Source organism: Bombus bifarius, unplaced genomic scaffold (genome assembly GCF_011952205.1).
Source record: "Bombus bifarius isolate JDL3187 unplaced genomic scaffold, Bbif_JDL3187 scf7180000008263, whole genome shotgun sequence".
NCBI lineage: Eukaryota > Metazoa > Arthropoda > Insecta > Hymenoptera > Apidae > Bombus > Bombus bifarius.
Genome location: NW_022884549.1, coordinates 912,985 through 940,456, shown reverse-complemented (window position 1 = coordinate 940,456; position 27,472 = coordinate 912,985). Strand labels below are relative to the sequence as shown.

Below are 27,472 nucleotides of genomic sequence, written 5' to 3'. Positions count from 1 at the left end.
ATGTCGCGAGGTCGTCCACGGTGGGGCGCCACATTCTCGATTCGTAAGGTTGAACGTCGGGACGACGAGAATAGCGAAGAAACGGGCGCGGATCCAGAGAGCACTGACCCAGTATGTCCGTCCGTCGTCGATTTCGCTACTCGCTTGCCCCGCTCCGTTCTTCCGTTCTTTCGTTCTTCCGTTCTTCCGTTCGCGGCAAACGCGGCGCGCAACAGCGAAGAACCGCCGCCTCCCGACTATATTTTCTCGCGCTTAATTTGCCCTCGCCGGTAATCGCTACTCGCTACGATGCGACAAACCAAAAGAGAAAAAAGAGAGATGATCGGGACGTCGCGATTACCGCCACGATCGTCGTATTGACGCTAGGTACGTGCACCGACCCCGCTATGCGTCGACTTTATCCGCGAACTTTAAGCGCCTGCAAGAGCCACGCGAAGCGGATAAAGCGGATAAAGCGACAAAGCGACAAAGCGTAGGTCGCTAGAAATACTTTTACGTATATCGATATCGATAGGGCAGTAGGGTGCTGGTTTCCTTGAAATTAACTCGTGTCGCACAAACGACGTAATTCGACGTTCTTACGAACGTATATTTCCGATACGATCGTTCGACGGTGATCAAGGAGACACGTAGAATTTTACCCATGTATCTATCCGCACGGGTAATGGTGGATGCAAGTTTCCGAGGATTGAAAGTTTTCCGCCCGTACGCTTACGTATCGACGTTGTCGTCGTATACGTAATTTACAGAGCCTTACGAGGTAACCCGTCGTCCGCGCCTATCGTACACCAGGCTCGTATCTCTTCCTTTCATCTTCTTCCCCCGTTATCCCTATCCTCCACAAGCGCATAAAGTATTCGCACTGTTCACAACCTTTCTCCTTTCTCCTTTCTCCTTTATTCCGCTCCTCTCGCCCTGATTTCCTCCTACTTCTTCAGCGTTCGTTTCTCAGGATCGCAGCCATCTGTCCGTCTTTCGTTGCCGCCGCGTATGCGTTGGCGGGAGCGCCGTGTATCGCGAGTTCGGACGATTATTTTTTCGACGGGCGCCCCAAGAAATTTATGCACCGCGCCGGGTCGCGTTTTATCTTCAGGGGCTGCCGCTACGAGGAATTCCTCGGAAATCGTACGCGTACCACCCATCCCCACCCTCGTATCCTCGTATCCATGCTGGTGTTCCGTCCGTTCGTATTCGTGTGCTTCGTAAGCTCGGTAGAACGCGTTGGCGCTCGCTGCGGCAAAGAGAATCCGTCGAGTTTTCGCCAACGGAACCGTTGATTCGTTGGCCTCGAAAATAAACTCGAATCTCGAGTATATCGCCGATCCTTCTTTCCCGTAGATAAAGCGAGTCGCGATATTGGCCCGGGGGAACGCCCCGATCCGTGTTCCCGAGCAGTGCGAATACTTTTTGCTCTACGTGGTGATCGTTGGCGCGAACAACGCCGTTTTTCCCTGCCATCGAACGGAGTCGCGTCCGACGGTTGGCTTAGTCGATAAAACAAATCGGTGGAAAGCAATTTTTACCGACGTTTCAATTCGATTTTCTCGGAGACGAAGACGTTTAGAGGCAAATTTCACCGCTTGCTTCGACGCGTAGCGCTCGATCGAAAACCGACGACGGTCTCTCGGTCGCGGAGAATATACGCAGCTTCGACGAAGCTTCGACGAAGCGAAACACGCTGATCGTTCGTTTGCGTTTGTTCGCAAACGTGGACGATACGTAGGTACGACGTACTGAATCGTTTCTCCGGTGTTTCGTGTTGCAGGTGAATACCAGAAACGAGTGGGCATCGTTATGCGAACAATTCCATCTACCCAACGGCTGCGTGAACAGCGGGGTTGGCCTTAAACAAATTTACCTCAGGTAAGTGGCTGAAACGCGTTCCTACCATCGATCGCTTTATTTTAGAAGCTCGCCGAGCTCGAACATGGCGCGTAAGAAGCAAGTGTACCGCCAAGTACACGCGTATCCTCTTATAAACGCGTCTATCTCTGGGATTCGAGCGCGTTTCGAGCAAAGTTTCGGAATTTCCGAGAGAATCAGATCGAACAACGACTATCCTCGACGCTTGCGATTTCTATCTCGTTGCGTCTCGCGCGGAATATCGAGCTTTTCTTCGCCGCTACGTTCTTTCGTCGTCGTAGTTTACGAAACAACGGAGCGATCTGTGCGCTGTACGGGAAGTTGGGCGCGAGAAACGTTCCAGTCCGTCTTACCGTACGTAAATACGTACGACACGAGGCTCGTGTTCCGCGAATTTCCAAGTAAATAGACGAGTTATGGTAGTAACGCTTTTATGCTCGTGACGCGACAAGCGTAACTATAATCCGTGTGTTCTTAAGCGAATAAACACGACCTTAATTCGCGCGTCTGTACGTCTCGGCGAATAACCTTCGATTTCATCCACTTACGAGCGAGTAAAGTTCTGTACGAGCGTACGAGTAAATAAACGAATTATACGTCATCGGCGAGGAAAAGACAAGGTTTCGCGCGCGCGCCACTCTCTCGAGATTGGTTTTCGACGGGCCGGGCGAAACGTAGGCGCGAAAGATAGACTTCGAAGCGGCGAGTAAGCGGGTCCGCTAGGAATTTGATTCGGGGTGAGCGAAACGCGAACGACTGCCGTGACAAGACGCGATGCTCCATTATGTCTGGCAGTCCGCGAGCGTCTGCGAGAGTAGGAGAGCGGCGATGTTTTACCGCGCGGTCGGCACTAGTCGGCAGCCGCGTATCGGCACTCTGCTACCTACGCCCCACCACCGCCGGCATTTTCCGTATCGTATAGTACGTACGTTCGTTCGTTCATTCATACTGGCCTCGCTGTGACGAGAGCCACGTGGTTCCTGAGTCGGTGTCCTCTCTCTCTCTCTCTCTCTCTCTCTCTCTCTCCCCTCTCCCCCGTCCCCCCCTCTCTCTCTCCCCTCGATTAAGCTCTCTCTGTGCAACCTTGTTACCGTGCGCCGCTTGCAAACAAGGACGCCGGTCGATTCTGTCTCTTCTTCGCCGGCTCTTTCGACGACCACGACGACGACGACTCTCGAGGGTTGACTTGCCGCGCGATCGCGGGATTCCCAACCTGTAGTTTCACGCGAGCGATAGACGATAGATTTTCCGGCACGATGTTTTCGTTGTCGATCTCGCGTCGCCAACCATCTATGACGCAAATGTCTAGGTTCGTAACGGATCGAGCGGATCGAGAACCGCGTAAATTATCCAAACGTCTATAAGGTACCGCATCTAGATCGTCCTATTGCCAGAAGGAAATAGATTCCAGAGGAAGACTTCCAGAGGAAGGCGTCGTTGCTCCGGTGCACTCGGTTCGCGAGTAACGCTCTACGACTTGCACGGCCGTACTTTTGCTCCAACTACTCTACAACCATGAAACGTAATACCAACTGTAGAATAAAAATATGAAAGATAGAACCGCGTAGGCTGAAACGGAAACAAATTTATACGCGATAGGCTGTATTTAGCTCGTTACAGGTAGTAGTGGCGGCCTGTGCGCGGAGCAAAGCGACGGCTCTCTTCCATCGATTTCGTATTCGCAAACGTCGCGTCCTTTCGACACCCACGCCCAACATTCGTCCATATATCCGCGTATTCGATTTCCTACTTTACTTTTGCGAGAAATATTTGATTACGGTTAAACGTGGCGAGAAGCGTGTAGCGTGTTACGCAGAACGGCATACGTATTTGAATATTCCTCCGCTAGTTTTGCTCGCATCTACTGGCTAGAATCGCGGTAAACCGAGAACCTAGAATTTAAATACGTTTGGAAATACGAATACGTCCGATATACCGAGTTGATACGATTATACTTGTACGCTTGTTCTCCGGCGAACGTCTCGACGAACGTTAACGTCTACGACTATCGATCTTCGATATCATCTTAAACCTACCATAGGTGGATAATTGTAATCGAGGCGGTGTAACGACCATAAGTGGATATACAAGATCGCTTGTTGTTAAAAGCACTCGCTTTTGGTAACAACGGAACGATGTCACGGTGCGTTGCGCGATTTTAGCGCGAACGCGTTTCAAAGTCTCGGAGCGAAAATTAGAGAAACGTTGAAAAGTAAGCCTATTTATCTGTCTTTCGATCGCGCACGTACTTTCGTTCCGATAGTCGCGATAGTTCTCGTTACGAAGTGGACTCCGGGGATCGAAATTCTGCTTACGAGAAGAAATTGAACCGCTCGCGAGAATTATCGCGCTAACGCCTGTTAACGTCTATCGACGTCTATTCGCAATCATCGATCGCACCGATTCCAACGACGTGAAAGTGCTTCGTTGGTCGGATCGAACGAAAGAAAAACGTCGCCTTCCGCGTCTAAACGCGCGTAGTTGTACTCGGACAAATTCCAACGCTTTATTCCCGCATCCGCCGTTCAACGTGTACGTAATTATCGTAACGTTAAAGACCTCCGCGATTTACCTATTTCCACCCGTTGCGTTACGCCTCGTAAATGCATCCACCGTAAAAGATACTCGTTCGGATCGATCGCGTTCACGCGTTCACAGGTGTCGCGTAGCCTTGCGCGTATTCGTCCGTTTGATCGACGCGAAATTACGCGGTTCGATGGAACGTGGTACGAAACTCTGAATTTTTCCTTTCGTTCGAAGTAACAGGTAATCGTGAACGGTAAGCGGACGAGATACTTTGGAAAACGACGACCAGCTTTACGCTCTTTTAAACGCTGCTTTTAAAGCGGCTTTCGGAAGCCAGGAAATTACAAACTTGGAAAGTGTCGATCAATTCTGGTATCGCTAGCCACTACGACGGATCTCCGTGGCGGTAACGTCGCGATGGCCGACGTATTCGTTTTCCTCCGGTACCTTTATTTTCTTACGTCTCGCGCGAAAATATATCGATATGGATATTCCAGTCACGCTTCCACGTATAGTTTGACACGGGTGTCGGACGTTCGTACGAGACGATCCGTCTCGAACGCGACGCGAGCGCGATAATAGGTAAATATTGGCAAAGGAGAATTCGATGGATCCGAATAAACCAGATTCTACCTACCGTAGTTGGTTGGTTCGTAGTCGGTCGACGCGAAATCCGGCGAACGCGTCGCTTCTACCGTCGTGCGTTACCGGCGATTCTCGATCTACGCGACAGACGGCGAGTGGTGCACGGAAGGACCAGGGGGCCTAGAGCGAACCGCTGGTCAAAGTGTCCGTGCTCGGTCCGCGTCTACACCGAGCAGCGGCCAATCAGGCTCTGGCGCTCGGTGCTTGGACGATCCGCACCTTCCGTACTCCACGTCGGTGCGTGAATGGATCCATTGCACCTACCCCCCGCCACTTTCTTTCGCCCACCCACGACTACGTCTACTCTACTCTACTCTACTCTACTCTACTCTACTCTGTTCTATTCTGTTCTATTCTGTTCTGTTCTCCTCCCCTCCCCTCCCCTCTTCCTTTTTATCGTTATTATCATTATCAGTCGCGCTAACTCCTGACCGCTGTCTTTACGCGCGACGCTGTTTTCGTTTCGTTCGTTGCTGGTCGCGGTTAGTCCGCTCGGTGCGTCGAGTCGGCTACGACTGCTGCTTCGTGTACCGTCTTCCTCCCTGTGAAAAAATTGGATAAAGTAAGGAGCGGATGATTTTTCCACGTGTCGTAGCTTCCGAGATATTTGGAGAAAAAAATAAACGTATGCGTAATAAACGCAGCTCGATCACGCGTTTATTCTTGGCTAAAATGGTAACGAATCGATCGTAAAAATAGTAGGCCTCGAAGCGACCATTGTAAATGACCATAGAGAATGTAACGCGTTCGTTACAGCTCGCCCGATCTTCCTTTTTAAACGGAAGATGAGCGGTGGTAACCAACACGGATGCGTAACTCTAGACGGAATTCGCTGTAGCGGTACTGTGCCATTTTTTTCCCAATATCTGGAAAACTAAGCTCCTTTATACCTACGAAAGAATACGATTCGAAATATCGATTTCTGCGGCATATCGAAAGACCGTCGAGATCGAAGATCGAAGAGCGATTGACTTTTCTAAAGTTTGCCAAAAGTTAAGCGACATAGGTTTACGGACCTTTCTGTATGGAAACTCGAAGGAGTCGACCGTGAATGAGAATGAAACGCCCATTAGCATTCTTCGAAGAGAACACACGGCCCAACGTCGCGTACGTTTGTATTCCGTTAGGTTCAGCGGCCGTCTTTCGTATTCGTAAAGTCGGTACGAAGAAACGATTGTTTATCGTTGACTATTGCCGAAGCTAGATATTTCTTCGTCTCTCTCGATTCGATGGACGAATAAAAGGGGTCTAAACGCGATAAGAACGGTAGTTTAAGGTATTTTCGACTATTTCTTGTCCGCACGGCGTAGAGTGTCGTCGTGGTCGAAAACGAAACGACTTATTTCTCGGTACAACGTATTTCGCTACGAGAATATAATCGGATAATTTAGCGAATTATCGTAGCACGTAACAGAGTGGTGTGTTATTTCAGGTATCTGGACAGGTATGAGAAGGTACACTTTCTAGGAGAGGATGGCCAACAAGCTGACGACGACGACGAGGATTCTAGACACAGAAAGTGGTCTGCCAGGGCATTACACTCCGTTCCTCTCACTTATAATCATCATCAACACAATGTCGCAGGTAACTATCAAATCCGATTACCTTAAAGTTAAGTGCCTAGAGGCCCTATCCGATAACTAAATCGCTGCTACGGAAATCAATTCCAACAACTGGTAGGGATAACGGTGACGAGTTAACGACGCAAAATCTCAGCCAATTAACCTTACGTTACCGTAACCTCGATCGGTGCGTCGAGTTGAGCGCGTTACACGTTCTACGTGTACCGTATCGCGCCTCTTCGAAAAGAACTACCAACCCTTTGTACGCGATCCTCCGTTCCTCGTTCCACGTTCCTATCCGATATCCATCCTACGTTCCACGGTGTATCGAATTTTCGAACCGTCACGCCGTCCTGCTTTCCAATCGCATTTTTGTCGCGCCAAGCCCGCAACGTTTGCCGAATCGACCGCTGAATTTACGATCGTTCCCGATAAACCGTTTTTCCCAACTTACGCAACCCTCTACTCGTCGCGCCGCATTTCACATGTACGTGCACACGCACCAACCACTTTCGAATGCGTTTTCCACCGTGTATTGTTCCTCTATTTTTCTCCCTCTTTCCCACTGTCATCCACGTATACGTGAATTTAGAAACGTGCATACATCAGCCAGGTACATGGATATCACGCATGTGTGCGAAGGACATGTATACGCGTCAGGTGCCACGGTTCAATAATTCGCTACGTTAGCAATTTCCGTTTGTCAGAACTTTTTCGTTCTACGTTCGGGTCCGTTCGGGTTCGCAAAAACCACCGCTGCGCCAGACAACAATGCGTTAACAGTGTTACATTCTCGATAGGTACGTTTCAAACGCACCGCTTACCGGTGTTTTATTCCCAAAACAGGAACACGATTAAACTACACTCGTGTCTATCGTCTCGCTCTAATCTCTCGTTTTGCCTTTACCACTGGATACCACTAGGCTATTCGAAGCTTTCTCTAGGATAACCGAAAACTCGGTCGGTCCAACTAGCTACAATTCTACGAAACGTTTCGAACAATGTGAAAAGCTACGAGATTCTTCGAAGATCTTCGCCGAACGTCGTACACGTATGGCTTGTTGCGTCCTACTGACCGCGTACGTTTCGTAATCGTATCTTCACGCGTAGAATTTCGCTAGATCGTTTCTAATATCCGCGGAATATCCGATCGTTCCGGCATTCGATTATAAACTTCCCTCCGCGCGAAAAAATGCGTCCGTGTGTAATTGCATCCTGGCCCAATTAGTTCCAAGCGCGCGCATTATCCTCCGCGCTCCTCGCTAATTCGTTAACGACGATTTATGTTTCGCCGTTAATCTCGGTCGAAATAACACGTTGCTCTGTGTGCAAGGAGGAAAGAGGAAGTGGAATTGAAAAAAGTTGCGTGAAACGCAGATAGAGAGAGAGAGAGAGAGAGAGAGAAAGAGAGAGAGTGTGTGAGTGAGTGAGTGAGTGAGTAGCAGTGTCGAAGAACGCGACGCGGCGGATCGGTGCGGTGGTTCGAGGCGAGGCGGCTCAAGTGCGTCTGTGACGTGCGAACACGCGAGCGCAGGGGCTTCGGAGAACCGAGTCGAGTCGGGCCGAGTCGAATCGAGCCGAACCGAGCCGAGCCGAGCCGAGCCGAGCCGAGCCGAGCTATGGAAACAGGTGAAAGCTCCGAAACGTGTTTCGTAAAAAAGCATCGGTTAAGTGTGTTGCGAGAATATCTGCGCTCGCGCTATAAACGCGCACTACATGCAGCATGTCGAGGCGGCAACGGGTTATTGACGCGTTTCTGCGGAGCTGTGCCGACCGAGAGGAGGATGTAGAGATAGAGAGCCAGTCTGGCTGGAATGCGTACGTCTACGGTCTACGCGATACAGACGTACATACGTAAATATACGTGCACCACGACCTATACACGTATATTATATGCATGTATACACGTACACGTATACGTGTACATGTACACGTCGATGGGACTTGGTGTGCCAGGGAGTGAGAGTAGAACGCGCACAACGTGTGCAAGATAATTTAATGGGCAATAATCATGACACACATAGAATCGCGCATACACCTCCGTGGCCGCGCTTCGACTGTCGGAACGCGGGTCTATATTTTCTGCGCATGCGTACGATCGACTAACAGCTTCGTACCGAACTGCTCGCCACCCCACTTTCCTCTCTTCTCGTTTCTTCGTTGCTCTTTCCTTTTCCTTCCCTCTCTTTCCACTACTTTTCGAACGATACGCCGCACTGGGAACGGTTGGGTGCTGAACGTTCGGTAACTTAGCACTTTCGGTCGCTTCAACGATTTCCACTGAATTCGCTGAAACTCCGGATTGACCCGACCGCTAACAAACCTGGCGTTTCCTCGCACGCTACTTCTCTTTAGATCGGCTCGAACACGTTGACTTTTATACCATCGCGACCGCTATAGTTTTTCGCTATAGAGAAAACTGGTATTCCAGCTTATTATTTCACAATTTTCTCAACATACGTTTGATAATTTGTTTGTTGAAAAGACCGGCAGGTATTTCAGCGTCGATGTTTTATCATCGTTATTGCGCAGATAACGCGTACAGCGTTCACTTTTGCGTATCTCGTGTAATTTAAAGCACGTTGCCGTACAATTAATATCGCTAATTTTTATCCGATTACTGGAACGGGCTTAATTATATCAACTAATTGTCATATTCTCATTTCTTTATTATATTCTCGTGTCGATCTTTGAATCGTTTGAATCAAGCATTATCCAATATGTTCTAAGAACAACAGGGGTAAACATTTTTATACGAGCAAACATTCTGCATACGAGCAAACGTTAATAAATCGTATTAATAATATATCCAGCTTTTAATATACTGCAAATCGGCAAATTCGTGTAGTAATAATAAATCCGATCTTTTTAACACACTTTTCGAAATGGAATGCTAGTACGTAATTACGTGCATGTAATTTACATCGATACATATTTACAGCGTGCGCGCTATCTTCTCTTACGTGTCTCGTATTTTCATTGTAATTTTTCAATAAACCTTACTGCGACTTAAATCCGAATAACATTCTTTCTCGTTTTTATTCATAGAACATATTCATGAACCGTGGCTTATAAAGTTCTTGCGCATCTTAGATTTTTTAATAACTTAATTTCTGTACAAGGTACAAACGTCAAACTCGAATCGAATAAAACGAAATTGATTCTAGGTTTATCTAAAGAATTACTATTTCGTAGTTACCGGTGTTATCTTATTTTTGAAAGAGACGCGTCAACATTTTCTTAAACTTGCCTCGGTTATAGCTTTTCTTACGATAACGCTTTAAGGTATTAATTTGCTGAACAGAGCCTCGCTTTACAAACAATCTTCGTGCTGAGATAACAAATATGACCGATCTCATAATCCAAGAGCAATAATAACGATACGTGCATTTAAAAGTTTCAGAAACGTACGGATACTTGTATTTAAGAAATTTGTAAAGGAAATACCTACGTAGCAGGTATTTGAAGATATCGCGTTTTAGGTTGGGCAATTGCGTATCGTCTATAAAATTGTTTGTAAAAACAGTGCGTCATAAAATTATTCGCAATTGGAACGGTATGGTGATTTGTAAAATCAACTAGACGCAGCATGATGCGTGATTTTGCGATGAAATAATGGGCGTGCACCCACAAAATCGATGCCGCGCGTTTAAGGAGCGTGTACATTGTACGCGTATATACATACACGCATACACTCATACACGCATACATATATCGGTGCGAAGTCCTATCTCGCTCGCTCGCGCTGCATGCGCGCGTCCATGCGTAACATTATATCGAGGCGTGGAAGTTTGCGTGTGGCGCGCGCGCTAAACCGTTCGTTAAGCATTCGCTACGCGTAGTCATTGAATTGAACTTCAACGTTGCCACTGACTAGGTTCATCGACGTTCGCAACTCGCGCTTCCGTTTCTTCTACGTCGAGTTAATTCGACGGAAAACAGATGTGCTCGTTGATCGAGGCGGTATGTACGAAAAACGTATCTGTCGTAAACGATAACATTTTTCAGCCTATTCGATAGCTATCTTTCGCGATAGTTTTGACTAAACTACTTTAAATAAAATAACGATTAGACAGATCGACGTTAGTCGATATCCGAATAGATGCCCGGATGAATAAATAATTTGTTATTGGCGGTTAGTAATGTAAACTAAACTATCTAATTTTCTTTTCTATTCGAGTTTATACCCTTGTTAGATTCGATAAATGCTTAATAACGAATAATCGCTTACTTCCTAGTATCAATATCATATATAACGTAAAAGAGTGAAATATCAATGACATATTTGGCGGTTGAATAATAGCTCGCGTTAAATTTCGTTGCGTTTCTTAGATTTTCTTTGCTGAAAATCCAAGCTTAACCTCACTTTCTGCGAAGCCCGGTGCTCGCAATTGACTAGGTGATCGGAATTAGCCCAACGATACGATCGAATCTATAATATATGCGATGTAATCGAATGCAAAACGTTTGGTTATATATACGTTCTGTTGGCTACTTGAATCTCGTTACGTTGGAATACGTGGATCGGCTAGAAAAAACGGCGGAAAATTCGAGAAAAAGCGAAACAAATATCGAGATCGAAAGAGAGATACAAAAACAAAAGAGAGAAGTAGTAGTAGTGGGAACGAGAAACGGGCGTGTGATAAAGAAGCGTAGACAGAGATGGAGACACGATGCGAGAGTCACAATCAATAAGCGTTTGCGGGGATAGGTGTTCCGTGAGTCCTCGATCCTCCCAGCGTAATACAGCATTCTGCACGCTTGCGCGATGCTCCGTAGCTCCCGATTTTAACCCCCACCAACTCTTTTCAGCTCTACGCGTTTATCCCCACTCCGTCGCCGTCTTTTTCTGCCTCCGTTTCACTCGTTCTCTCGGTTGCTACGTCGCCTGAATTCTAGCGTCATCCAGGTGAACCGGCTACTCTCGCGATTGGTGACGTCTAGACTAGACTGCGTGCCATCGATATACGAATGCCCTGGAGCCGGTTGTGCCACTGCATACGCACACAGCGGCGATAGCTTGTTAACGGCGCGGCGTTTGTCCTTTAAGGCCAATTAGCGGCGTCGCGTGCGCAGCGCCCCCTACACACCTTGCGCACTACTCGCTGGTAAAACAATGCCCTTAACCTCCTACGATTCGTCGTGTATCTCTCTCTCTCTCTCTCTCTCTCTCTCTCTTCGTATTTAACGACAGACAGACTCGATCGAATTATCGATTAATTAACTCGTCACGCTGACCGAGAGTCGGACTGGCATGCTCGGATGTATGCGTTTCGAGTATGTGCATATACGTGCGTAGTCGAAGGGTTATCGCTTTAAATAACTTTAGTGATCGCCGAAGTGCTTGATAGGATAAGAGGTTTACTAGGTAGTCGAGACCATTCTGACATTTGAGCGAAATGTTTCTCGTATTTAGTACGCGGTATTTAACGCGTAATCGACGATTCCTAACGAAAGATACAAATAAAATATAAATATTCTCTCTCTACTTTCAAACGGTTATCGTCTCGTGTTTATATCGCGTACGACGGATAATCGCACGCTGAAACCTAGCTCGATCCGCCTTTTCTTAGCAGTTTTCAGTGTTTACGCGGGAGAAGCACAATGGAGTTTAAATTACTCTTCTATCGTTTATCGGTCGCTCTTCTGTAAAGCCGTTGATTTACACGCGAGTGCGTTGACGGGACGCGGGAAAAGACGACGAGAGCTGGAGGACACCGTGCTCCTGTCATTGTTATCGGCCATGAAGAACGAGAAATAACCTCGGTGGTATCGCGTCGATGCACGTATACACGCGTGCCGTATACAGCCTATTGCTGTTACCGTGATAGGTATTCGTATTGTTTGATCGTCGTCGAACTGTGAATTTTCATGGTAAAACTGTAAGAAGAAAATGAACTTTCAACGGCGTTGGTTTACTACACTATTTTCATCGACATGGAGAGTCGCGTTAAAACGGTTTACGAGCGCCTCCTTTTAGAATTTCCGCCGACATTTGGCAGCGTGTCAAGCATTCTGCATGGATTATTAACACGCGAACTTTATATGTACTTTCGCGATGATAAATCGTTTCTCCTTTTTTTCGCCGATGATACAGGAACGTAGGATATAAATGGAAATGACTACATCGAGTCGACGAAAATGGGATTAACAGAAATTGTTCTATACTAACAACATATATATATATATATATTAATTTTCAGACTCAAAGTCAACGAAACAGAAAATGAAAAAGCGTTGGATAGGCGAGACAAAGTCGATTAGAATGTTGTTTCGCGCCACATTTTAAAGGCAAGACGGTGAAGAGGATAGGAGTAGAGTAATCGGAGTTGATAGGCATTGCGCGAGCAGCAATTGCAGTTATTAAACGCGATTCCGCGGATCGTGCAGGCGCGCAAACGCGCGAATTAAACGTCATTTCGACTTTACTTCGCGGCAGTACGTCGACAGTGAAACGGTAAAACTTATAGAAATTGGACTTTAACGATCGCGTTTGAGCGGATGATGAAATTTGAAGGAAGCGCGATAAGAAACGATAAGTCGAGCGTTGTCAAGTCGCTACGTCGATTGGCGTTGGTTTAGGTGTCGCGATTGAAAATCGTAATTGCCAGTGGAACGAGTAATGGGATGTTGCGTATCTGGAACGATGAAACGATAAAATTAGGACGTAAGATGTAGCGCGAGGAAAGTTCTGCGACGACTCATAGGCCTGGAAGCGAATCTTTACTTGGCTGATCAAAGACAACTCGTTACTCCTGCCAAGAATGGCCTTTTCGTGTCGTTTTCGAAAGTGTCCTCGATTATTGCCAAGAATTATTCTTGCCACGATTTTGCTTATTTTCTCAAACCGACCACCCATGATCCCCATTGCGTAACCTTTTTCGATGAATTTTTCTCGGAACTTGCTAACAAACGGATCGATATCGAAGAAAAGATTACGTTGATTTTGTTCTCGCGTAATATCGACGATCGTTGATATTTACGTCGATCGGTTATTTACGACGCGTACTACTTGCGATATTGGCGATCGTTAGATGCAAATATCAAGCCTGATATTTCAATGAACGTTTCACTCGTGTTCCGGTAAGGGATAGCCACTGATTAAACGTAATCGACGAAAAGATAGATCGGCGAAAGATAGAGCGAAAAGATGCGAAAAGAGCGAAATATTTCTTTGATAACGTTCTAGATCTGATGGTTGTTTGGACATGGAGCGTAAGCTTTGTTCGTTCGGATCGCAAACGATCTTCGAATTTACCTGGTAAGAAAAAAGCAAAAACGAGGCTGCTTTTCTAGAAGAAGCGGGAAAGCAAGCTTAAACGTAAAGCGAGCCGCGTTACAAGATAATTCGTATCTTTTATCGCCCGGTTCGACCAGAAATGCGAATACGAAAGAATCTCGACGGGCAGAATTTTATTAGCGATCCTTTTTCTCGTCCTTACCGCGCGCGCGTTTTTCGTTTTGCCCCGTTTCTCCCTCCCTAGGCTTCCGCCGACGGATTCCGTAGTTTCCGGCCAAAAGTAGCATTTCTCCCGGGACGCGCGATATTGATCGCGGTTTTGCGGCTGCAAAAGATTACCGCGATTTGCGATAATATCGCAAGTTCCAGTCTGTTCGAACCTTGTGCCTACACCGTTAGAAAGAAAGCGCGATTTGCCTCTAGCATCGTGTGAAACACGTGCAATTCTAATCCACGCGAATTATCTGTCTTCCGTTGAAGCTCGTATTCTTTCTTTCGTTCTTCTTTCTTGAAAACGATCAAACTAATACGACGGAGCGCGTGTTTATATAGTTTGATTAATCGATTCGTCGATATTTATCGATATCGATACCAAGTACTACACGCTTTTTATACATAGTCGAACGCCCACTCTACCAGGCAGCCGGCAGAAGTAGTTAATTTTAGTTGTACTATCGTACCCTGTAGCGAATGAAGATATAAATATCTCGGAATGAAAGAACATCCATCTTAATTTTGCCTTTACGATTTATGCGAATCGCCGTACATCTCGTTGAAATCTACGTAATCCGATTTATCGTTAAGAGTATAACGGTTGACTTTGTCTGTCGATTATTTCGATTTAAAAGATCGGAAACGAGCTGCACTGTTTTAGCCGATGTAACTCTCCGGTAACTCGCACAGTTTGCCTCTCTTCGATCGAATATCGATCTTCTTCTTTCTTTTTTTTTTTTTTTTTTTTCTCCAATTATTCCGCACAACCATACCGCGTACACGTACAGTAAACTCGAAGTATAGAGAAAATTCTTGAAACGGCCGTGTCGATTAATGGGAGGATTGGTTGGGTGAAAAATGGCGCGTCCGATCCAGATATTTTCGTTGCTTCGTAGAAATCTGGCCCTGACCGTGTACAACCTACTTGCATTCGTGATTCGTCGATCGCACCAGTTGCACGAGGCGTCGTCGCCGGTCGGCTTGTAGCGAGCGGATCTTCCGGTCTTCCTTTGTTTATAAAAGAACCATTTGCAACAGCGTTCGAACATCGATACACCGTTTGAAAGAGACGCGCCTCTTTCTCAGCATTAACGATACGTGTAAAACTTCTAATAAATATGATAAATGGTAGAGTGAAAAAGTTCGCTTTTAGAAAATCAGCCACTGGAATAACGACTATACTAAATTCTCCGCTCAACTGGCTATTCTCCGACAGCGAGCAGGCAAGAGCGAAGTAGGTGGCTCTACCTTTGTCTACTAAACTGGCATTTAAAAATGCGCAACAAGCGCCGCGACAACCACTTCGATTTATTAGTTTTAGTAGACAAACTTTGTCGAGGTTCGTGAGAACACTAGTTAAATTTGTATATCGTTACGTTACGCGGCGAAAATTTCTCTAACTTTGAAAACGTTGAGCGATCGCGCGTCTGTCTATTAAACCGATACTTTGGATTTAGCGGTTGGACGTTGTTAACGATATTCCGAGAAGTAACGAAACGAGTTAACGGCTCGATAGGAAGAGATCGGAAGAGATCTAGATTCGTTCGTTCGGCGTGTCCGACGGTTGTCTTAATTCGTGCAAACGTTTGCCATCGTATTTCACGTAGCTGCGTATTATTAACGGAAAGAAAAATCGCTCGAGATGGTTCGCAACGTTTCGCAAAACATCGATTACTGTAGCAACGATGAACTAGACGAGACTTCTCCCCATCGCCAATTAGTAAGAATAAATTAATTTCGTCGCGTGTCTTTTTTTTTTTAGAATCTCTTCGTGATTACAATGGCCTTTCGTCGGACCTCTACAAGCCATCCAACTACGATAAACTCGCGCTATCGCTTCTCTCGCCTCTTCCCAACGAACAAGACTTCGCCATCAACGTGTGCACGTTGCTGTCGAACGAAGGCAAGCACATCCTACGTCTCGACAAGTATCCCCGTCTCGTCAACATACTGCTGGCGCACGCCGGTATCTTCGACTCGCCCGGCACACGGCAGCTCTTCATCGAGGTCTATTCTCGCGTGAGGAATTACTCGATCAACTCGTTCTGGTCGGACGTTCTCGACTCCCAGGACGTGATAGATCTTACGAACGAGAGGACGTTTATGAAGAAACCAACCGCCAGTCCGCAGACCTTCTCCAGACGGAAAATCTTGGAGAGAGAGAAGCAGAACAGAAACGCAGCGTCGACGGAGAACGACGAGGCTTCCACGTCGATGGAAGTCGACGGGGTAAGATGGAATTGGATATTACGTGTGCGCGTCTCCTTTAAGTTTGCTTCCTAAGTTGCTTCCTTCGAGTTTAATTAACCAGCAAACTGTACCTACGACGGTGTTACTGCGCACGTTTTATCGCGCCGCGTTACGAGATTCGTTCTCCTTTCGTAATCGGAAAATATGTATCGCTGCAGGTGATACCAGACTGTCCAAGATTGGATCCAACTGGCTCGCATCAAGATGAAATTCTGAAAGATCAAAATCAAAACTCCATAAAGTTTGAAGAGGAGGACAAAGACTTGTTTTGTGTCGGACGGACGCTCGGAACGCAGGATCCTTATGGTCAACGTGTGCTACAAATAGCATCTATCTTACGGAATTTAAGTTTCACTCCGGAAAACGCCGCTGTATTAGGAAGAAATCGATGTTTCTTGAGATTTGTATTGCTCTGTGTGCGGGCAAGGTGGAGTAATTTGCACCAACTTGGTTTCGATATACTAGGCAACATAGCGAATGAAATAATCTTGAAAGAAGCTGGTGAAAGGATAACCGATGTTGTATTGTCGTGTGTAGCAAAGGGAATTGAATCCCAAGACAGGTTTATCGTTATTTCCTGCTTGGAGGTGCTTAACAAAATTAGCCAACAAGACAGCAACGAAGAAATTATTAGGTTTGGATTAGAAGACAATGTATACGAACTTATATGCAGGTGAATCTTCTTTCGTAAATTTTTCGTTTTCCCTCCAACGATAGCTTCTAACGCTTTCTAAAGAAACGTATCTTCCTCCTCGTTTAGTTCGTTTACTAACCGTATTGCAAATTTTAATTATCAACTTTCACCGTACAAACTTTCCCCGTATAATTATATTCGTAACCGATAGAAAGGACACGTATCGTACAGTTATTGGTAAATATATTACAACTTGTACGCTACATAGGAACTTGTGTTTCTCCATAGGTTTTTAGCCCTGAACGACATAGCTCTTCTGGTGTATACCTTGGAATGTTTGTACGCGTTGACTTCGTTAGGTGAAAGGCCATGTACCAGTGTCGCGCGCGTACGCGGAGCTATCGACACGTTGGTCGCTCTTGTTACCGTAGAAGCGCAAAGTTACGGTCCAAAAGCATGTATTCTGATGAGGGTAATCGAGACAGTGTCCACGGTAGCACCACCACCTAATGCTGCTCAGAACACTCCGGTTACCGCTGCTGCCCCAGCTACGACAGTGTCCTCCTCTGTACCAACCACACCGGTTACAGTCACCGCGACACCAGCTCCTGTTAGTCCAGCACCGTCGCGACCAACGACACCAGCCGCCACTGCGACAAAATCTACGACACACAGTACGTATCAAACTAATCAAGTACATCGTCGAAGAAAACCCAACGACAGATAACGATATATCGATATTGTCTTCTTTCTATGTCTATGTTTAGAAGCAGTGGAGACGAGTAATTCGCTTCAACAGCAGCACGCGCATCAACAAATCATACAGGAAAACGAGCAGTTCGCTCTCAGTTGGTTAAGAGCTACCTTCGAACCTGCGCTTGGCGTACGTATAGAACAGGAAGAGTTATACAAAAAGTATCTCGGTTGCTGCACAAAGATCGGTAGAAGAGGCGTTATTGCTCCGCTTCACTTTCCACGATGCGTTAGGTAATCCCTGATTTTCCCCAACGAAATAACATTCGCTCAAGCTGTATCGCACGACAATCAATTTATCGATGCGAAACTGTTTCCCTATAGATCTGTATTTGGTGGAAGCGTCGGACCAAATCCGTTGAAAGGTGAAACAAGCGGTACTCAGTATTACGAAGGAATCCGAGTACGGGCCACACCTCCCCAAGTAACTTATCCGAGCCAAACTGCGGTTGGGACTAACACAGCTCCAATTCCAGCAGTCAACACAACGCCAGTAAAGGTGCTTCCCGTACAACAGCGTACAATCAAGAGTATAAGTCCTGCTCCTGATAGCACGGCCCTAGACAATCCTGCATCTGGGCCTCCGAGAACCCCTGCCCCAGCGTCACCTATCCTAAAAGCCCAATTGTCTGCTCCACCGAAACCACCATCCAGTATCTCGAACACTGCAACTCAATCCCAAAATCCAGTCACCAAGGTTGATTCTAAAAGTCAGGTGGGTCCAAGTCCTAAGCTTTCTACCATTCTCTCTACCACTCATGACCTTGGTTCTTATTTTCGTTATGGTCTCACTATGCTGTTATAATGTGGGCTTCCCTTTAACAAACTTACATTTTGCATGTTTCGAATCCCGTGTCGAATCCGTCGATATATGTGCATGCAGATAAGTAAATATGCGAACAGTGTAAAATCCGGATCATCGATCCACTCGCTTTTCCGAAAACTTTCTTGCCTTGGTAAAGAAGCGTTTTAATGTCTGACTTGTTTATATGAAATGTAGAAAAATGTATAACCATTCTTCGCTTCGAATAAGTAGGGTCTAACTGTTAGCTGATGTGTATAACAGAACGAAGCTTATTAAATATATAAATATAGTATATAAATATTAATTTAAGCGAAAATTGCTATTATAGCGCTACTATATACTGTTTATTATATAAATGCTATTTACAAATAATAGTTTCTGCTCAAATCCGATCATTTCGTCTGATATATCGATTAAAGCTTACAATTCTGTCTGTTTTACACTTTTATCGGTAATAGTTACAGATGCGATGTTGGCTAAAAAGTTTTATCTTTGCATGATCGACGTATCATTGTTTCACAAATACGCATTCTTTGATTCGAATAATCTTTATGCAGCTTGTATGATATTTCTATCATAATATAATACAATATTCCTGTTATGCTATGATGATATTCTTCTATAACAAGTATACATTTTGTATTTGATTGAATCAATTTATGTTACGTCAATTCATCTCATGCTTAATAATAAACAAAATGCTGCTGCAGATTTTATGAGATTCGCTATCGTCGGTGTTGAAAATTGTTCGCGGAACATAGCTGAATCATTCACGTACTACACGATATATCTAATATATAAACTATCTTGCGGTGTAATACTTTCCAAATAACGCCAACTAAAGTATTACTGTTTAAGTATGTAACTCTCGCGGCCTCTGTAGATTCCATTTAAAGCTAAACGAATCGATATTTCCGTAATATAATGATGTTTCGATATGTCGCGAGGTTCTTGTAATTACATTACCTTCGTTGTTGATTAGGTGTCAGTGTCGCATCCTCACCTGAGTCAAGCGTTGTTGTCAAGTGGTTCCCAAACACAGCCTCAACCACAAGTCCAGCAAGTACAGCAACAGTGTCAAACGGTCCAGGTAGTTGCAAAGGAAGATAATCGAAGTGGTACTACATCCAGTTCCATAATAAAAAGCCTTCTGGCTACTAAGGTAACGGTCAGCAGCGACTGCATGCCCAGTACTGCTGCGACTTGTGTGACTACCCCTACTGCCTGTGTAACAAACACTACTGCTAGCATCGCATCCAGCATCAGTGCCAACCAGCTAATAACCAGCAACCAGGTATCATTGTTGTACATTAACAATGAAAACTGTAGTATTTTTTTTATATTTATAGGACACTGAGTTTTAAAAGGATCTTAGTACATTGAAGTGCAACCATAGATTGTAGGATGGTTAAAGAGATAGTTTCTATACAAAAGGAAAAGATATGAGACGAAGCATGACGCGTGATTGAATTACTACGTTAAGTAGAATGCTATGACAGATATGTGCGTAGGATAATTAAATTTGAATTTCAAATAATGTTTATTCGTTTGTACTATAAAGAAACCATTTTACAGGATAAGATCGCACTTGGAAACGTACTTAGTGAATGTATGTCTTAACAAATTTGATTTCAATGAGTTTTCCAACGTTTTGAAGTAGTTACCAATATTATGTTTTTGTTATGCTATTTTCTTTTATTTCGAGAGACGAATTTTACATTTGTCTTCGTCGTTCAATTGAAATTTCCAAGTAATATTTAACAATGATTATATATTTTTTTTTTTTTTTTTTTTTTTTAGTTCAGAGTGAAAATAATAGCGTATTGTATATATTACTAACAAAAGCATGGTTTTCGAAATTGGAGTTATTTTCTTTTATATAATAATTAAAAAAAGAATACAAGAATTAATATTTCTTGAAGAAAGATATGAAAAGTTACCCTCGTAACTCTGGTTTGTATTATTTATATAGGTTGCGCAACGTCAACAACAACAAAGGCTACTGCAACAACAGTTAACCAATATATCGCAACCACCTACAACTACAACTAGCGTAACCACAATACTCCCAAAGACTCCTGTCAACTCGAAGCAAAAGCCAGCTATCACACCCATTCCTGCCAAGAAGATACAAAGGCTCAACGGGGCCAAATTTATTATCACTAATAATTGTGACAAGGTACAACATGAATTTTATGGCAAACCATGCAGACGTTTTATAATTTTATAATTTTTAAAATTTAGTTAGTTATACTCATTTGATTCTATATTGCAGACTGAAGTAAATGATAATGAGAATGTCAACCAAATCGTAACATCGACAACTTCTTCCACGGTGGTTTTGAACTCAACCGAAAATCACATATCGTCAACTATTAAAGTATGTCGGCCTCCAACTATAACCGTAACTACAGCAAACAAAGCGATCCAACGTTCGACTTGTACATCGATCGCCGAAGATTCAGACTCGACCAACAATTCTTTGGCATCCAGTAGTGGTATCGGTGGTAGTAGGGATTGTTCTGGTGTCGGTATAGAGGAGGACAATTCTTTGACGAGTTTCGAGGGAATTCTGTTAAACGGTGCACCAAGTAATATGGACATCGACGCGCAGGAAGATGGATCTTCGAAAGATTCGTCTAGTGTAACGTCTAAAGAAAAACCCCTGCAAAGTATGATGCTTGCAGATTTGTTAGAAAGGAAAGTTGACAAGGAGCCGATCTTAAACGGCGTGTTAGGCAAAAATTCAATCAATGACAAGGGAATGGACTTAGTAGAAAATCACATTAAGAAAGTACTAAAAGAATCTCCTACTGACATTAAAATAAAATCTGAAGTAGAAGAGACGGAGGTCTCCGAGGATACTTTGATCGAAGCACCCAGAGGGATAAAACGATCTGCCAGCGAATTAGATGAAGTAGATGTAAAGAAAGTAAAATATTCCAATGGTACGATGTCGCCGGATCTTGCTGTTGATTCGACTACCGCCGAATCTACTGTCTCGAGTATAAAGTCTGAAGAACAGGACGATGATAAAGATAACGAGAAAGTAACCGTATCTTCTACAGCCGCGAATCTTTATGCTGCTCTGGCCGCGGATTGTATAGAAGACGAAACGGATCTTGACGAGAACGTTAATGTAAGTGTTAAGGAAGAACCTATTACTATAAAAGAACCTATCGCTATAAAGGAGGAACCTGTCAACACGATGAAAGAGGAACCTATCACGATAAAAGAGGAACCTCACATATTCGTCAATCAACTTAATCAACAACCACCTCAACAGCAGCAGCCATCGCAACAACAACCACAGCAGCAACCGCAACAGCCACCACCACAATCACAACACCCGCAACCACAAGTGCAACAACAACAACAACAACAACAACAACAGCAGCAGCAGCAGCCACAATTGCAGCCACAACAACTTATCGTTACAGCACCTAGGCAGATAGTAGTACAACAAACGATTCAACCAAATAATCAAGTTATTATACCAACTGGTCCAGTGAAAGGAAGACAGGCCCAACCGCAACCGCAAGTTTTATTGCAACAAGGAGCAGGAGGTCAATTACAGTACGTTGTTTCTGGCGGCGTGCCTGGTCAAAATTACGTCCTAGCTCAACCGCAAACGACATTGGTTCAGGGTCAAGCGCAGACTGTGTTAGTAGCTCAGACGACACAGCAGCAAGGAACTGGTGCAAAAACGATAATTATTTTGCAATCTCAAGCAGCTGCGCAGCCAACCCAACAAAAAATGGTGGCCGTCACACCTCAGGGACAACAGGTTGTCGTTACACAAGTTTCACGTCCTATCCTGCAAAGTCCGGCACTCGGTAATATACCCCCGCCTTTGGTTCCAACGTCAGGCACAATTCCACAAACTTCCATAATAGTGAACAGTTCCGTGGCACAAACAAATCCCAACACAGTGACTGTCACGATTCCTGCAATGGCCCAACAAACACCAGTGTCAACTAGTGTACCATCGAGAGTGGTGACACCAACACCGGCTTCTACTCCACCCCCTACCAGACCTACCACGCCTCATCAAGCAGCTGCAACGCATGGATTGCCGGCGAAACAACCTGCTAAAGTAATGAAGACTGTCAGTTCCTCAACCTCCACAGAACCGGAATCCAAGCCGTCTACGAGCCAGAATCAACCAGAAAAGACCATCACCATCAAAATCGATCCTAATGCTTATTTGTGCGAATGGCGGGGTTGTTTAAGGTAATTGACTATTTCTCGGCATAAGGCAATTTAAGAGTGAACTTTAAGAATTTACGACAAATGTCCTACATTTTAAAATAAAAGGAAAAATACCAGTTCTTGTTTTTATAAGCTTAGTAAAGATTGAATTAGTCGCGTCATTTAATATTATCTAATACATACATTTCTTTATTTACAGGCAATTTAAAACACCGCACGAAGTTTATCTTCATGTGTGTGAGGCACATTGTCCAACTGGTGGAGAGGAAATATTATGTCTTTGGGCGAGTTGCGATGCCTTAAAAAGACGTCGATTTTCGTTAATGACACATTTATACGATAGGCATTGTAACGCTGAGGTATGTATTGATATCATCTTAAAAAAGAAAGAAAAAGAAAAGAAAAGAGGAGAGAAAAAAGAAAAGAAAAAAAGTCTTAAGAGAACCTAAGAACTAAAGCTATAAAAGCTATATATCTAACAATTTTACAGACAATGTCGATAAGAAGGAAACAGTTGACGGTAACAGGCAAAACCGAAGTTTCCACGTCGACACCGTCAGCTCCTCATCATCCTGGGTATGCACCGAATGCAGCATTCCATGCTATTAAACGGCACGCATTGGAATTTGTAAATCCAAAGGAGTTAATGGTTAGTAAGATCACATATAAAGTTACACAAGTTACAATGAACTACGATAATGCAAATAGCTGTAAGTTAGTGGTAATTTCGGTAAAAAGAAAGAAGCACAAAACACTTCTTAATCATGGGGTAACAAATGCACTAAAATTATTACGCGAGATAGCACGATATATTAATGTCAAAGATAACGCGTTTAATGATATAAACTGTGTCAATATTTCGGAGAATCCTTTATAGTCCCACGGTTCATAGAGTCTATTGAGTTTTGTTAATGTAATGAAATTTCTTATTCTCTCGGCAAAGCAGCAAAGGCCGACCAAGCCCGCTGCAGCCACTTCAAGCTCTTCTTCCCCCAGACCTGGGCAAAATCCTCCACCAGAACAGGTAAAAACGTGTTCAGAAATTGAAAAAAAAAAAAAAAAAAAGAAAAAAGAAAGGATTCACGATTCACAGCCACAGCCCTTGTGCGCTGTTCCTGCCGCCTATTTTTTTTTTTTTTGCGCTACATCTCTTTTGTTTTTCGTAACATACGTTGTGTTCTTTTAATTTTTAATTTCACATTTTTCGTTGTATACGTACGTATGTTCTATTAGCATGGATTTCATTTTAGTTTCATTTCGTAGCTGGCGTCGCTGTATAATTTATGTGTTCACGCAGTTGAAGTGTATTCATGATGATGAAGGGTGCTGGTATATAATACTTTAAGAAGCATAACGTAGAATATTTGTCGCGCTTTTGATACAGGGCAACCACCTTTTGTATTAATCGCGATTAAAAAATTAACGATTGTATCTATATCAAAATACGAAGATTTGTTTCTTTATCGATTTTTAACGAAAGAAAATTTTCCATGTATGTTGGATTACTAATTAACAGTTGCGTTTACAAAGATACGTAAAAACTTTATATATATATATATATTTTTTTTTTTTACGAATATGTACATTTACTTATATCTTTGGCACCAAAAAAAAAAGAAAAAAGTAAAAAAAATATATTTGTCTGGTGGTCAATTTATCAATATCAATTGTATATACGTATTTGTAGTAATTTTAAATGAAATCACTTTGTTTGTGTTATTAGCGATTTTCGAAACTCTTTTAAAGCATGCTACAATTAATTTTTTGTTTTCACATTAAATTACTTATTAGCATCAGAAATTGTATATATATTTTATGACTCATGATGTCAGTGTATCTTCTGTTCACGTAAAAGAGTAATTTGATATTCGTTGAAATTGTCCAATCTATTCACATGCGACATCATATCGTAAATCAATGTTTCCGCCTTGTTTTCATAATTGTATTTTACTAATGTTCGAAGCTGTTGCAACTAATTGATTCAAACATCATGAAATAATAGCTATACTCTGATATATTATATTTGTTTTAGTGTTACTTAAAAGTGTGGCTAGATGATCTTCTTACTTTAACGTATAATTTAAAGTAAAGTAAATTCTTAATTGTTTTGTGATTTTTCAACAGGATGACAACGAAGGTCCAGTGACCAAAAGTATTCGCTTGACAGCAGCTCTCATTCTTAGAAACCTAGTCATATATTCAACACATGGCAGAAGGTAAACTTTGCTTCCAACATCTTGTCAGTTTACCTCGATTAAAAAATTAGATAATTTGTTTCATTTTAATTAAGTAATTTTATCCCATTTCTACGAGATCTTTTTGTAACAACAAGTGAACAAGTGATTGTACTAAGGATATATATTACACATTTTACAACTATTGCTGATATTTTGATTTTCAGGCATCTTAGAGCGTACGAACCACATTTGGCAGGTGTCGCATTAAGTAATGTCGAATCATCGAGAACGATCGCACAAGTTTTGTACGATATGAACGATCAAAGCAGCAGTAACCATAGGTGACCTCTCGAACCAGGCCTCTAAAAGAAAGCTCTTTCTCGTTGCGAGCAGCGATCAACTCGTTTATTTTGAATTTTAGTGTAAAGTGAGACAACAGAAATATGGTAGAAAGGATGCTAAAAGTTTGCAATTTATTGCAAAAGAAAGGTGTGCTTGTGTGGTGTATGGAGAAAGGGAAGATGTAAATGACGAAGAGGATATACTAGTAGAGAAGAGGATACGGCAATGTTCCAGAATTATTAAAGAGGCCTATAAACTTACTAAGCAAATCGATTTGCCGATTTAGACTATAATAATGTACTGTAACTAGTTAACACGAACGAAAGACAGTAGTTGAAGTGATTACAGATCAGTGATAAAAGAAAAAAAAGCAAACAAAAAACGAGATAATATTTCAAATTTAATATTAATATTTATTTTCTCAACAAGAAGCGGAAGAAATGTTTTTAGTAATCGTGTACAAAAAATGAAGGACGAAGAAAATACTTTATGGACGTTATAGTTAATTACAATGAATATTATATTATTATATTATATTATTATTATTATTAATTATTATTAATATTATTGTATGTTTTTCATAAGTCAACCACAAGAAAACCTAGAATGTAAAGAAAACCTTTTTATGAAATGTATTTGTTAGGAATTTATGATTTTGCTTATATAATTGCATATTGCAATTACATGGCTATATTATCGTCTCTCTTTTATTTTATTATCGAGTAATCTTATTCTGTCAAGATATAACGTTGGTAAGGCATCGCACATAGCTTGACGATGACGGCGTACTTCGACCGCAAGTCCATCGTGTATTAAAAACTCTAAGAACTTCTTCTGCTTTAAATCGGTTTTAGCTCGGGGACTTTTAGCCACTTGTTCGACCTCTGTATCTAACTTGAAATCGTAAAAAGAGATACTCTTAGTAAGAAACTTTTCTACTTTTTCGGGCAAACTGAGCGTGTCGTGTTGAATTATTTCCTCGATCGTATTATTATTCTCATCTACGCATATTAACATGGCCCGGTTTGTGCGAGTCATGGAATTCTGAGAAATGACGAGAAGCATCCATAAAATGCTGCACACACTTCGATTCGATCAAGTCAAGATCAATTATTGCTTCCGACTTGTCCGTATATTATCGATACAGATGTAAGTATATTTATACTTGGAACTTAGAAAGGCCTAAATGTTCTTAAAGCCAGTGTTTTTCAAATTTTCAGCACTAAAGAAAGAATGGCTGGGTGTGAAGAAACTAAAAAAGCACTTTCCAATCAAGGCAGTTTGCCAATAATTAAAGAATTTAAAGATCTTAAGTACTTTACATAATGACAAATGGACAAATAGAACGATCATATGTAACAATTTTATTTTAATTCCAACGAACAATTACAAATTGAACGTCGTTCGGAAATCAAAAGTTTCGGAGCAAACATTCTGTTCTATATATTTATTTATTTTTCCTTTCTTTTTAAATAAGAATTTATTGTTTTAGATAAAAGTGACAAAAGTTTCAATGGTGCGATACTTTCATTTGAAATTCTGATACGATGCTTCTATGAATTTTCAAGCGATTACTTTAGGCGCGAGTGTTTCTCGTGGCGCGTGATTAACAAAGCATTTTGTTCTTGTCCAAAATTTTAATGAAATATTATCGACTTCTTTGTATCATAAGCTGTATAAAAAAGATGAGGTAACGGAAGTAAGTGTACCATGAAATGGTAATTTTAGTTGTTTTGCGAGATCGAGAGAGTAAAAGCGACTACATTTTTCTATTTGGAAAAGTTAGTTATATTCGTTGGGATGTGTTGTGATTTAAACGAGAGAAAAAAGATGTCTGTTTTGTTTCTCAAACGTTGAAAAGAAGAAAGTAAACGAAAAAAAAAAATATATATATATATGTATATATATGTATATATATATATATATATTTTTTTTTACGTTATCAGACGCGACAATGAAGATCGTGCGAATAGGTTTGCATTTACAAGTCATCGAGTTACCCAGCTATCTAGGCGGGATCCGCGAATAAAAAAGTTATTGGACGATCGTATTCGAATAACGTCCACAAGAAATAAAGTATATATGTATAATTATAAATATTTGTACATAATACCTGTATTTCATTCATGATGTTGCGAGTTCTGTGTAAATTTTTCTTAAAGGTGTAAGATTAAATGTCTGGCGAAGCGAAGTGAGGAAGAATTTTTGTATTATAGTAGGATTATGACAAGACGTAGGGAGTTGCAAGGT

The 27,472-nt window shown here is 42.8% G+C and overlaps 1 protein-coding gene across 1 annotated transcript; it reads left to right on the top strand.

Annotated features, from left to right (window-relative positions):
* On the top strand, positions 1-25,923 carry LOC117211867 (AT-rich interactive domain-containing protein 2-like). Its single transcript, XM_033456129.1, has 17 exons — positions 1-111; positions 1,724-1,863; positions 6,467-6,618; positions 15,812-16,278; positions 16,458-16,972; positions 17,222-17,607; positions 17,701-17,920; positions 18,011-18,401; positions 19,474-19,785; positions 20,464-20,670; positions 20,767-22,724; positions 22,903-23,062; positions 23,194-23,352; positions 23,650-23,727; positions 24,828-24,919; positions 25,105-25,221; positions 25,302-25,923. Exons 1-17 carry the CDS (start codon positions 1-3, stop codon positions 25,309-25,311), a joined length of 5,475 nt encoding a protein of 1,824 aa, XP_033312020.1. The 3' UTR covers positions 25,312-25,923.
* The last annotated feature ends 1,549 nt before the right edge of the window (positions 25,924-27,472 follow it).

Excerpts from the sequence above, each read along its gene's own strand:
- LOC117211867 (XM_033456129.1), top strand. The coding sequence starts at position 1 with ATGTCGCGAGGTCGTCCACGGTGGGGCGCCACATTCTCGATTCGTAAG. Across the intron at positions 19,786-20,463 it reads AGCTAATAACCAGCAACCAG|GTTGCGCAACGTCAACAACA; the intron begins GTATCATTGTTG and ends TTATTTATATAG. Across the intron at positions 23,353-23,649 it reads TAAATCCAAAGGAGTTAATG|CAAAGGCCGACCAAGCCCGC; the intron begins GTTAGTAAGATC and ends TCGGCAAAGCAG.